The sequence below is a fragment of the Thamnophis elegans genome, chromosome 1 (genome assembly GCF_009769535.1).
Source record: "Thamnophis elegans isolate rThaEle1 chromosome 1, rThaEle1.pri, whole genome shotgun sequence".
Lineage (NCBI taxonomy): Eukaryota > Metazoa > Chordata > Lepidosauria > Squamata > Colubridae > Thamnophis > Thamnophis elegans.
In genome coordinates this window covers 74,042,139-74,056,018 of record NC_045541.1, presented here as the reverse complement: position 1 = coordinate 74,056,018, position 13,880 = coordinate 74,042,139, and the positions used below count along the sequence as shown (strand labels likewise).

At 38.9% G+C, this 13,880-nt stretch overlaps 1 protein-coding gene across 1 annotated transcript in view; it reads left to right on the top strand.

Moving 5' to 3' along the window:
- Nucleotides 1-13,680, top strand: part of SIGIRR (single Ig and TIR domain containing) — a 35,992-nt gene extending 22,312 nt beyond the window's left edge. Inside the window, exons 8-9 of the mRNA XM_032224774.1 lie at nucleotides 3,540-3,714; nucleotides 11,444-13,680. Of these exons, the coding sequence (XP_032080665.1) occupies nucleotides 3,540-3,714; nucleotides 11,444-11,637 (369 nt within the window). The 3' untranslated portion in view covers nucleotides 11,638-13,680. The remainder of the gene's footprint in view (nucleotides 1-3,539; nucleotides 3,715-11,443) is intronic.
- The last annotated feature ends 200 nt before the right edge of the window (nucleotides 13,681-13,880 follow it).

Below are 13,880 nucleotides of genomic sequence, written 5' to 3'. Positions count from 1 at the left end.
ACTTATTATTGCAATGATGTTTCTTGACTCTTCTAAAATCTCTCTGAAACTATTATGTTCCTTTCTGAGATTTTTTTGTCTTTCTTGGCTTTGGCTTCTCTTCTTGACATTTTCCTGGTTTGTTCTGGCATCCAGTTTGCTTTCTTCTGTTCCATCTTTGGCTGTCTTCTTTTCACACATCCTTAATAACCTGTCTGAGTTCCTTCCATAGTTCTTCTGGTTCTCTATCAATGAGGTTCAGGATTTCAAAGTGATTTCTGATCTTCTCCTTGAAAATGATCGGTACATGTTCAAGAACATACTGTGAAAATTGGCTGGCTTTCTTCTTCTTTAGCTTAACTTGGAACTGGCACATGACCAGCTTGTGACCTGTTCCACAACCATAGATATGGCCATATCTTTGATGCTATAATTTAGTTCTTGCATCTTATTTTAGTAATAATATAGTCAATTTGATTTCATGCACATCTGCTGGTGATGTCCATTTATGCAGGCATCATTTGAGATATTTGAAGGCTGCATTAACTGTGAAGAAATCATTGGCATCATTGACATTGATAAGTTGGACTCCTGCTTTATTTTGATTTCCTAAGTTATACACTCCAACAACATTTTTTTCTTTTTAATGTTTCTAATTTTGGCATTCCAGTCTCTAATCACAAATTTGCTTGCATGTTCTGACAATTTTAAACTCAACTTGATCTAAAAGTCATCAACCTCCTCTTTTTCTATATGAGTGGTTGGAACGTCATCTTGGATGATTGTTATATTAAAGGAGTGTCCATGAAGCCAAATTGGTGATATCTGGCCATTGATTGCCTTGTAGCTAGGCACTGTTTGTACTATACCCTTCCTAATTATAAAAGCAATGCCATTCCTTCATCTTTAAATCTCCTAATAAGCAATGTGATTTTCTAACTGAAAGTGTCCAATCCCAATCAGCAATCTTAATTTGCTGATATCTAATATGTCATTCTGCAGTTTTTTTCTGTCTTTCATTGTATTTGAGCTTTTCCGTGTTCATGTTTCTTGCATTCCATGTTCTCGTTGTAATTTTGCCTTTGCAGCTTTGGATTTTTCCCCCGTGTGTCAACATCAACAATTACATTTGAGGCTTAGTCTAACCATGTAACATCATTACTACATGCACACACACACACAAAAACCCCTGCATTGTTTCCTTAAGTAGCATGTTGAGTGTCACCTGACCTGAGAGGCCCATCAGCCAGCACTATATTTTCAATCGTTTTATATTTCCTACCCATGTGGCTTTCTTGAAACAAAATATTGGAGTGGTTTATTGTAAGCAGTTCTAAGATTACAACCACTCATTCAGTGACCCTTCAATGTTGTGAAGGTGCCAAATGAGTGGTGCTGATGACAGTCCTTAAAGTTCTGACTGCTGCAGCATCCCTGCAGTCATGCACAACTTGGGTGCTTGGCAATCAGCTTGCACTTAATAGTGGTTGCAATGTCCCATGATCATATGGCTACTTCCCCCCCCCAAAGCACAACTATGGAGTAAGAGATCCCAAGGATCTTAGGAACATACCCCCACTTATGTTCCATAGCATGCTTCTGTCTACAGCAACCCCTCCACCTGCTCACACTCATTAGCACCAGCCTGCAGCCCTCACTGGCCCACCAACTGATCTTGCTGGCCTGCTTGTATCCCTATTGCAGGCTCATGGCACCCTTAATCCCTCCCCCCAATTTCTTGCCTGGGACTCCTTTTGTTTAACAACCTACATGCTTCTAGGGTTAGGACAGCAACTGAGGTTGCTGGATTGTCATTGCTAAGCATTGTGGTCACATAACATCATGCTTTATGACTACATCACTTAGCAATGGAAATTTCAGGTCCAGTTGCCATTGTAACCTGAGGACTTCCTGTATTTCCTGTGTTGTATGAATTGATGCCTTTTGTCATTGTCACTGAAGTGATCTTCTGCCTCCAGCATCTTCCTATATTGCTGCTGCCCAATATAGTCCCTGCTTGCTTTTGTTGGGCAGCTGGGATGACCTTCATGCCTTGGATGACACTGCTAGGAATATATACTCTTGGCATATACTCTCCACATGTTCACTTATCCTTCCCAGGAACAATACTCCTCCCCACTCCCCAGGATGAAGCAGCACAGCAAGACTTTGGTTAGGTGGGATGTGTGTGCACACAAAGTTACACAGCCTATTAATATCATTGCTTATGTTCTTCCTTAAGCATGCCATCAGCATAAATGATCAGACAGCTGAAATCCTTCCTTCTAAACATATTATAAACTATAATGTAGCACAGTGACATCTTTGAGATATAGAAGTGCTGCTAATATTCAGTGAACAAATGTATTTTGCGATGGTTTATTCCCAGATTTTTGAAAGATGGATGCTTTGTCATGCCCAGAAAAGGTTGTTGTGTTCTTAACCTTCATTAGATAGCCTAAGAGCATTTCCTAGATCAGTAATGGGATTTTTCATCCTAAAAGTACTATACACTGGGTGCATGTGCAAGGCACATGTAGAGACACGTGTACCTGTGCAGGGCGGAGGTCATGCCTGCATGTGCAGGGGCGATCGGGGTCACACATGCATGTGCAGGGCACATGCACTTGGGAGCGGGAATAGCACGGGAGTCATGCGCACATGCATGGGGCAGGGGCAGTGGGGGAGGTCCATAAGCAAAGTTTTTCATTGTGTCTCAACTCACCCCACTCCTTTTCAAGGAAGTAGCAGCAGTAAATCAATGATACTGAAGTACACAATGAAAAAGAGGAAGGAAGGGCCACATCCAGGAAAGTGCCTGATGCCTCCTTGTGTCTGAAAACATAATAAAGTTGGCTTCTATTAGTTTTGCTAGTCGACTGAGAAGTGATACGTACAGTATACACATCACAGTGTTTCAATTTCACTTCCTCCTCTACAATTGCAATCAATGTTACCCAAACACTATTGTAATCTTATATAATTGCATGAAGTCACTCGTTGCATAAAAACGTATTATGTTTGTAGAACTGGATATTTTTTTGGCAGGGGCAGACAATGGAATGATGGATTTGTGTAAGTCACCGCTTTCATCGCAACAAAAAGTCAGTTTGCCCAGAAATAACAGGGCAGGGAAAGGAATTTTTGCAAAGCTGCTTGATCTCCCTACAGTTTTTGAGACACCCCTTGATATATCCACACATTCTTCTGCTTTTTCTTCACAACGATGGAGGAAAAACTGGCTTAAAGCGTGCGCACACGTATATAGAATATACAATTGCACTAAAATCATAGGTTAAAGAGAAAGTAGGTTTGGCTGCTAACACCACTCTTCTCTGGTTTTGCAGGATGTTTCATCTCGGAGATGAAACAAAGCTGAATGTAGATATTGCTCAGAGAACTATTCCCAGCAACAGGCCTTTTATCTCTCTCGTTCAGTTCATTGGAAGCCAGGCACAGTTTCTAGTCAGGGTTTTGTGATCTATTGCTGAAAAGACTACTTAAGAGGGTGAGCATATGACAAATCTGGATGTTTTTTCCACCCTATCTCCTGCTTCTAGGCAATTGCATCGAGTTTCTGGAAGGAGTTGTGCCTTGCCTTGCCGCGGAAAGTATCTTATCAAGGCCTCAGGGGGGACCCTCAAACCTTTCTCCAGGAAGACAAGGATCCGATGCTGATTCTCCAAAGCAACTATCCAGAATTCCAGGGGGACTCTCACCCTGAAGGAGACATTGGTAATAACACAATATCATATTAGCTCTGTCGCTGTTTCTTAACAGAATGGCTCTGAAGCAAACCTTTCTGGGGCACAGATCTCTAGCACAAATATAATTGATGTGACATAATTGATGTTAATCATACTGATTCTGCTGGGGCTTTACTTTTTTTTCTTTTTTCATTATTCCATGAAAAGGCTTGACAATTGGAGCTAAGGTTTGAAAGAAAAAAAAATGGAATTGCCGAAGTATCAAAAGGCAACCATAAACAATAGCATCAATGGGTCAAGACTAGTGGTGGGATTCAACATTTTTTACTATCAGTTCTGTGGCTGTAGCTTTGTGGGTGTGGTGTGGCTTTATGGATATGGCAGGGGAAGGTTACTGCAAAATCCCCATTCCCTCCCTACCCCACTAACCTGCTTTCCAGCTTCGTTCTCCTGTTCAGGGCAAAAAAAGAAGGTTGGCTGAGAGGCTGAGAGGCAGCAGGGCAGTGGTGGGATAGAAATAATTTAACAACCGATTCTCTGCCCTAATGACCAGCTGGGTAGGAGGGGCTCGGTGGTCATGTGACTGGGTAGGCGTGACCAACTCAATGTCAATCACGTCGATGGGCACTTCACCTTAGCTGTTACAATGTACTAAGGGTTAACCGGAAAGGCAGTTTCTGTAAGCAGGGCAATAAAGATTAGGCTAGAAACAACACCTGAATGTTTCCTTCCTGCCTTCCTTACAGGATTAGCACTGTAAAGTGGAAAAAAACAAAATGAGATTTCTTCCAACAACCAGTTCTCCGAATTGTTTAGAAAGTTAACAACCGGTTCTCCCAAATAGGTGCGAGCTGGCTGAATCCCACCACTGCAGCAGGGGTGGGGTCAGCCTATTTGCTGGTTCTCTGAACTACTCAAAATTTCCACTACCGGTTTTCCAGAACCTGTCAGAACTGGCTGAATATCACCTCTGGTCAAGGTTTTCACAGAGACCTAAATGAGTTCAGCAATCTGGCTAAACCCATAGTTTTGGGCAGACTGCCATATAAACGACACCATCTATGGATAAGACAGACCCTCATTCACTTAGTCAACTGTTTATACTAAGCAGTGGAAATGGCAGAAAAAGTGAGATAGCTTTAGGAACTGAAGACTCGTACGGTATGCTGGGGAGAACAGTTTGCAGAGAAAAGGTGCAAGCTAAACAAGTGAAGCCAGCCAGGCTTCTTCTAAATGAGTAGGTACAGCTTTTGGCTTCTCTAGATGAAGGTAACATCTTGGCTAAAGAAGCTTCCTTGGTTTGTCTGGTACAAGCCTTCTGTTTTTGCTCATTGCTAAAAAGTAGCTGTATGCTCTTGACTGCACTTACTTTGGGGTAAGTTCTCGTGCTCTGAAAAAAACCATGCGCGTTCAAGAACATGAATGGCCAAGGGAGCCAAGGGGGCTTTTGCAGAGAGTTGCAAAAAGTTGAAAATGACTCCTATGTGTGCCATGTACACTTGTTTCCGTTTGATGAAAGAAAACGTCCTTCTGGGTTTGGCTCCAAGTGGGGAAAAAGACACTTGAGATATGGAGGCTGCTTGGAAAGATGGTTTATTGGTGGACAGGGCCACATGGCTTGAGCCCTGAACAGAAAAGGTGATCACATGCTTCAATGTTGGTGGAGAAGAAGAGAAGGGCTGAGGGAGGGGCTTGCTAGGCTTTTTATAACCTGTTCAGTCCCACTATTCTGTTTCCTGTTCCTGTGTAAGAAATGTATTCTGATTGGTTGTCAGACTCCCATGGGGCTATGCAGGGGCAACTCTCTAGGCTGTGTTTTGAACCCAGGTTTGGTTGAGTTCTCAGATGCCATGTGGTCAGTTGGGGTCAATATTATCATGCTTTAATCCCATCCCCCCTGCAGCTGAAGTGGAGAAGTCTTTATTATGTAAAGGGACTAGCTTGGCCTTCTTAATGGCCCATTGACAAAGGGGGTGACCAGGAAGCTACAGGCAGCTAATCTGTCTTTTAAAACATGTTTCTTTCTTTTCACATCCAGAGAAATATTCTGCCTTTTCAATATTTTCTGGGAGAGGGCTGGATGATAACACATTTTGCTCCTAAGAAACAGATTTTTTCCCCATTCTTTCACGAAAGATAAAACCTAGTTACAAGTTATAGTAGAGCCACAAGTTACAGTGGAGACAAGTGAAAAAGTATATATCCCTTGAGAATTTTAACTCAGAAATTCTCTTCTTCCAGTCCAGGTTTGCACAGTTAGCTTTAAATCACCCTAATTAAAGTAGCTTAACTTTCATGATATTTATATTAGGACACGTTCCCCTAATATTTTAATATGTTTTGATAGATTACCCCCCTCAGTGCCATTGTTTGCTGTTTCTGTGACTTCCAAATGACCTAAAGGTGGCTGATGTATGGTGGCATCAGTTTAGCCAGCCCTGCTTTGCCCCAAGCACCTCTGGCCTCAGTCTGTGTAACTCAGTCTGTGTAAAAGTTAAAAAGTATTACAGCCAGTGAACCTCCTTAGCATACTGTGTGGCACAGTTTACTGCATGCTAATTAATCCTTACGTGTTTATAAATTCATATTAAATACTGATCAGCAAGCAAGACTGGCGTTTCCATAAAACAATTTGCCGTAACCATAAATTGTGTAGTGGTATATACTGTAGATAGATGGAGATTGCATTTTAATTATTGTGATAAATTTATTTTAATGTAGCAATATGGGAGGGTGGCATATAATCTTTTCATTAAGCAACATTCTAACTTCCTGTGTCAAATATATGCCAATATATCAAAACTGAAAAAAGAAAGCAATAAAAAGCATGAATCAGAATTGGAAGGGGATATTTAGACCATCAAGCCCACTACCTTCTCAATGCAGGAATCTAAATTAAAGCAAACTTAAGAGATTTCTGTGTAGCCTCAGTCAAACATATGCAATGAAGTTGAATCTCTCTGGTTAATTGGAGTTCAATGAAGTTGAATCTCTCTGGTTAATTGGCCCCAGTATTGACCCACTCTTACTGATATATATATATATATATATATATATATATATATATATATGTATGTATGTATGTATGTATGTATGTATGTATGTATGTATATATGTATATATGTATATATGTATATATGTATATATGTATATATGTATATATGTATATATGTATATATGTATATATGTGTATATGTATACAGCACAAATATAAAAAAACATATGTATGTATGTGTGTATATATATATATACATACATACACACACATACATACACATACATACATACATACATACATACATACATACATACATACATATTCTTCTGCATAACTTTCTTTACTGTATGTATCAAAAGCATATTAGAAACTACCAACTAACTATCACAACCACATGGCATCCACATAGCACACAAACCTACTAAAGACTTCCAAAATATCCTAAATAAACCAAAAGGTCCAGCAGCCACAGAATAAAAACAGTCATCTTCAACGTACAGTGTAAGGACTATAACAGCCACTATTTAGAACAAACAGGCAGAAGATTAACAGAGCTCATCCATGAACCCAATTAGCAGGAAATAAAAAGACCAAAAACTTCTCACCAGCAATCAACAATCAGAGGAGCAGAGATTAATACCAAGATTAGACCAACAATACAGAAGTTAAACAATACCCCAATCAAGGAACCAGCAGCTCAGACAAACAAACAATAAACAACAACTTAAGGAACCACCAAAACTTCTTGCAGGGCAAGCCACTTGTATATAAAATGAGACCAAACCCCACTCCGTTGTAGAACTGATGACGCTATTTATGAAACCTCTGCAAGAAAACAGCCAAAGTCAGAGAGCATCAAGGACCCCACAGTTTACCCTGAGCTACAAATATTATCTTCTTTTTATATTCTTAGGTATTTGAAGTCTGTCCTCATATCCTCTTCGCCACAGTTCTTCTCTGAAAGATAAATATTGACTTCTTTCCATTCAATTTAAATTTTATTGATCAACCTAACCGCCCTTCTCTATACCGTGTCCAATTTGTTTGAATCCTTCTTAAAACCAGAAGGTGTCCTACAACAATACTTTACTTGAGGTGGGATCTGACTAAAGCTGAATAAAATATAGAACAATTACTTCCCACAATTTGAACAAAAAACAAAGAGCAGTCTAGAAGACTCTCTTTATATAGGTCCTCTGATTTGGAAACTCTGCTTCTGTTGTTTTAACTAAAATTGCATTTACTATTTTCCCAACCACATCATGTGACTGACACATGCTGTTTAAAATTGTTTTGTGCTTTCATTCCTTTTTCAAAGGTACCATTGTTAAGTGAGGTATCTCATCACATATTTGTATCCTTGATTTCTACTTTCTAAATCAAGAACTTTGCATATGCATCTTTCATTTGGTTATATTCAGCCCACTCCTTTAACACATCCAGATACTTGGCAATGTTACATCAGCCATCTTTCTGTCTTAACTAATTTTCTTTCATATGCAAATTTGATTAAACATTCCTGCCACTTCTTGATCCAAGTCATTAACAGAAATATTGTATTATAAAGGATCGTAGGCTGAATTTTATGGTACCCATCTTGATCCTTCGCTCCAGTCGGTAAGGACTCTTATCCTTAAGGACTCTCCAGTTTGATGAGCAGTCTTTGATTGCAATTTCTGAAACAGCTATGCCTCCACTTATTCTTATGCCATTCAGTTGTTACTTTGCTAACTTACTACTCAGAATATCACGTGGCAATTTGTTGGATGTTTTCTTGAAATTTAGATATGTTCCTCTATGACTTTCCCATATTCTACTCAGCAGGCTATCCAATTTAAAATAAAATATGATAAAGTAAGTTCTTTTTCTTTCTGGCAAATATGCACTGTCAACTGGTAGTTATTTCAGTGTTTTCAAGGTACTTAGGGATTGCTCCTATGATCTTCTCTAGGGTTTGTCCAAATATTGATGTCAGATTGAGGGATCTGTAGTTCCTGGAACCTCCTTCCCCCCCCCTTTTTTTTTGGGGGGGGAGAGAAGAACAATAGTTATTATCTGTCAATCATTTGACATTTGATCCCTCTTAAGGATTTTTCAAATATAATTGATAATGCTTTGGCCAGATTATCACCTGACTCCTTGAGTACCCTAGATGTGATCTATCTGGCTCTGGAGATTTAAACTCATTCAAAGTAACATAGAAATTCTCTAGGTTTCCATCAACGTGCTAAGAGCCGAGGTGGCGCAGTGATTCGAGTGCAGTACTAACTTCAAGCTACTTCAGCTGACAGCTAGCTGCAGTTCAGCAGTTCAACTCTCTCCAGATCAAGGTTGACTCAGCCTTCCATCCTTCTGAGGTGGGTAAAATGAGGACCCAGATTGTTGGGGGTAATAGGCTGACTCTGTAAACCGCTTAGAGAGGGCTGTAAAAGCACTATGAAGCAGTATGTAAGTCTAAGTGCTATTGGTAATACTGCCATTTTAATCTGTTCTTCACAGTTGCTTGTTGGAACACATCCCTGCCATTGTGGCAAAGTAGCCATTGAATAGCTCTGCTTATATTCTGAAAAGCCTAAAGCCTGGAGATATTGTAGCTACTTCATATTATTCCTTTTTTAGGCATTTAGGCCCAGGGGGTGCACATTAGATCAATGGTAGGAAAATACCTCTGTGTGCATTCATTAAATCCAGAAGATTTAATGAACCAGTCCTGGCATTGGGGATTTGCTAATACAGGCTCTGCTTGCAGGGCAATACATTTTAATTTTAGCAACAGGAGCAAAATAAGTTTAGTGTTCATAAAAGATTTACCAGCATCTGGCAGCACAAAACCAAGCTCACTTATACTCTGATTTTAATTGTTGGAAAAAATAAAAGCAGTTCATGAACTTGGCTGGATTTCCTTTGTAATTGTGACAGCAGTGGTTGTCTTATTTTGTAAAAGGGCTATGTTCACTATCATGAATAAGGATTGTCCATGTCACAGCATTGGTCTGCAGATTATTGGAAGTTCTCATTTGTCTTGTACAACAGCATCTTTGGATGCTCAAGTCTTCTTACTCTCTAACTTGAATGAGAATGATCTCTTATTTTCCCAACCAAAGAATCCAAAATTTAAACAGAAATACAAAAACAGAATGAAATAATAAGTCCTGATTGGAGTCAACCTTCGTAAAATGCATGCAAAAAAGAATCAAGTTAATCCAAAGATTGCTTGGCAGTGTGGTCTGATAATAATACAGCCAACAAATCATTAATAAGAAAAGATAATTAACCTGTTTGTACTACAGAGCACAGGCCCACAGAATCTCTTGCTTTTGACATGTTACCTGCTAAATGCTAGCCATCAACGCTCCTAATATTACTGAGCAATTCATGTTGAAGAAGAATTCTGCAGTGGAAAGAGTTGCATTGCCAAACATGATTAGTCATCATATTTGTGTACAAAATGAAGGACTTATGGAATGGCATTAGTGTCACAATGTATTTATCCATCTGACATAATTAAATAAAAATTAGATCTCAAGGAAAAACTATTTGAATTTCTGAGGACAGACTGGACACATCAAAGCTGTGTGCTGCTCTTGTTGTTGAGTCAGACAATGTTTAGGAACTAAGGAAAGGGAAGGAAATAGAAGAACAGGCTGAATTAGATTTGCACTTTTACCCACGTATAAACTTCTTGTTTTCCCTTGCACAGTATATTCTTGCAAAATCTGCAAATATATATGAAGATGAGCAACGTAGACAAGAGGAATCAAAATGGATTTGGGAAAGATGAGAGAGAGCAATGTAGTATCTTGTTGTGATTGGAGCATGAAGGCTAAGAACCATTCAAGTTGTCCCTAACTCTATTAATTGACTCAGAGCACCATCTGATGTGATGTGCTTTGTGTAAAATGTAGATGAATAAATGTTTAAACAAAGTTAAGAATATATATATATATATATATATATATATATATATATATATATATATATATATATATATATATATATATATTCTGGTATATATATATATGTTACATTTGTGCTGACACAAAACACACACACACACAGAGAGAGAGAGAGAGGGAGGGAGGGAGGGAGGGAGAGAGAGAGAGAGAGAGAGAGAGAGAGAGAGAGAGAGTTCTTTAAGTGTACTGGTGGCACAGTGGTTAGAATGCAGTATTGCAGGCAAACCCTGCCCACTGCCAGGAGTTCGATCCTGACCGGCTGAAGGTTGACTCAACCTTCCATCTTTCTGTGATGGGTAAATTGTTGGAGGCAATATGGTGACATTTGTAAACTGCTCAGGGAGTGTTCTAAAGCACTATGGAATAGCATATAAATCTTAAGTGCTATTGCTATTATTTTGCACAAGATAATTCTTTTATTGGGTTGAACCTGAATGAAATCTTAGAGATCTGTAATTGGAGTTCTCTCACAGGGTTCAAGCTTTGATTGAAGTATTGATCACAAATAATTTTCATTCATTTCCTCCAGTAGAATTTCCCCTAGTCATAGATTTCTTGGATTTCGTGTAATTTAATTATTACACTGACTTAATAGCATTTTGCAGAAATATTAGATCCAGAACAATGTATAATTTGCTGGGAAGTAAGCTACTTAAAATGGTATTGAATGGGTTCAGTATTAGATATAGCTTCACTCTGAATATTTTGTAGGAATTATAATGTGCTCTGTTACTTCAAAGTAACTAGTCTTGTTTGAACATTTGGAAACATTATCCCATTATCATTTCTTTTCTGTCTTACAGTAATCCGGAGACCAATTATCAAAAATCTACCCCCTCCTGTTAAGATTGATCCTGATGGTCCATGTCTTGGAGCAATGGAAGAGGTACAGCTTGAGGACAGCCAGAAGAATGAGATAGACATTTCTGACCTGGGATCTCGCAACTATGATGCAAGGACAGACTTTTACTGCCTAGTGACGGAAGATGATATATGAGGCTTGCTAAGATATTCCTGTGGAAATGATATTTTTTTTGTAAGCATGGTATGCTTTGGACAACATGCTTAATTAATCTCTTTAATCCAGAAGTCCTACAGAACTCTGACCCGCTCATTCAACATGTCTTTTTCTAACTTAAAGGATAGGAGTAAAAGAAATGTTCAGATGACACAAAACAAAAGAGTAGCCAAGACTTCAGGAGACAGAAATAAAGCAGCTTAGGCTTGGCATCCTTCTGTTGGGCACATCATTAAACAGGGCAATTGTATAAAATGGCCTCTGAACCTCCTACATAATTCTATAAGCATTCACCATTGGGGGGATGCAAGGTTTTGGAGAACATCTGTACTCAATAGTGCCATACATTCAGATGATTATCTTGTATCAGATTGCAATGCTGGGATTTATCTAAGCAACAGGCTTGGCAAAGCTTTTCAGTTACTGCTAACATCTCCAGGCAGGTGTTGATACGTGAGAAGTGAACATTAATAGCTAAATGTTATTAGGGTAATTGGAATTATAAGGGGAAATATCAACACTAAGGAGATATGAGACTCCTCCTTGCTAGAAAAATGAAAAGTGGCAGGTTTCTATATGAAAAAGAACTTTTTTTTGGAAGAAAATAACAAAGCACTCACTTGTACTTATTTCCATGTAAATTTTAAAATGCATCTTACTATATGCTAGCACCAAGGGATGCAGACTTGCATTGATTTCCCCCACCCTGGCTGATAGAATACTATTGCTATTTATTCTTTATATAATGCTATCTAAGTAAGTGGAGGCATTCTTCATTAGGAATTTTTCAAGTTGAGGCTGAAACACATCTAGAGGGCGCTAGATTGATTTTATTAATCTTCTCAAGCATTCTTTGCCTTTGGTAGCCAAAACTCAGAAGGTGTCTGTAACAGCCTTTCAGATGAACACATTGTATGAAGGCATTCTGTAATCTTTCAGAAACTACATGTTACATCACATGCATGCAGTGACTAAAGTGATGTAGAATTTAAATTGGAATGAAGCAAGGGGAAAGAGAGGGGATCCCAGTGGGGTTATGAAGATGCAATTTGATTGCAAAATACCCATTATGTTTGTTGAGATCTTCTAAGACAGCCTGAAATATTTCAATACACATGAATCCAGAACTCTCTTGCCCCATTGCATTGGTAGACTTCCTTTTTTCCAAGGGAAAAGTATGTAAAATAGAGTATCCAAGTCAGTTTCAATAATAAGTAACTTGAAAGAAAAAAAAGGGAAAAATATCTAAAATGCCTATTGGAGGGGAAAAGGGCACTTCCATGGAAAATGGAGAAGGGATGCAGAAATGGGGCCGAGAAAGAGACCAAAAGAAAAAAAAAAAAAAAGAATTTGAAGTCAGAAGATGGGCAAGTATGATTTCAAAATGTGTAAAACAAATGTCTCACAGAGTATCAGGAATTGAAGCACATTGGGATAGATTCCTCTAAAGATCGTGAATAGCTGCTCAAGTTCTCCAAATCTGAAAGTCCAGCCATTGGACTAACTCTTCTAAGCAGCAGTTAGAGGCATATTGAAATTGCCTCTCAAGTTTCATCCAAATGAAACTCAAGAAAAAGTTAATTTAGACAGCAGCAAAGTTAATCTGGTAATGCAGAGGTGGGTTGCTCCCAGTTCAACCCGGTTCAGCCGAACCAGTAGTGATGGTGGTAGGCTCCGCCCATCCACCTGGATGCTTCTGCGCATGTGGAGAAGCATTCCACGTGAGCAAGAGCACGAGCAAACCAGTAGGAAACCAGTTAGCAACCCACCACTGATGCAATGGTATTACAGTGATGATGGTTGTTTCTTTGTTTTTGGATCATTGTAATGACAAAAATTCATCTTCCTCTGTTTCTTGTTAGAAAAAGATTGTCCAAAAGATTGTCCAATGCACTTTATTTTCTTCAGACAAACTTCTATGTATCAAGGGACCAAGAACCATAGGGATGTTTCAAGAAGTCAATCTTAGACTGTGCTTAAGTACTGGATTGTACAATTCAAAAGGCAGCTCTCTGTGGAGATTCTCAGTCATCCAGGTCATAGTTGTCTCAAATGTCCTTTTTTTTCCTTCAAAAGTTTTGAGGTTTTTTTCTTTGAGGAAGAAGAAGAAAACATTTTGCTTCTTGGATGAGAAATAAAATGTTTTCTTATTCCTCCTCTAGGAAAAAAAAACAGTCCAGTTGCCTTTTGAAGAAAAAAGCACCTTTGAGTCAAAAGGCAAG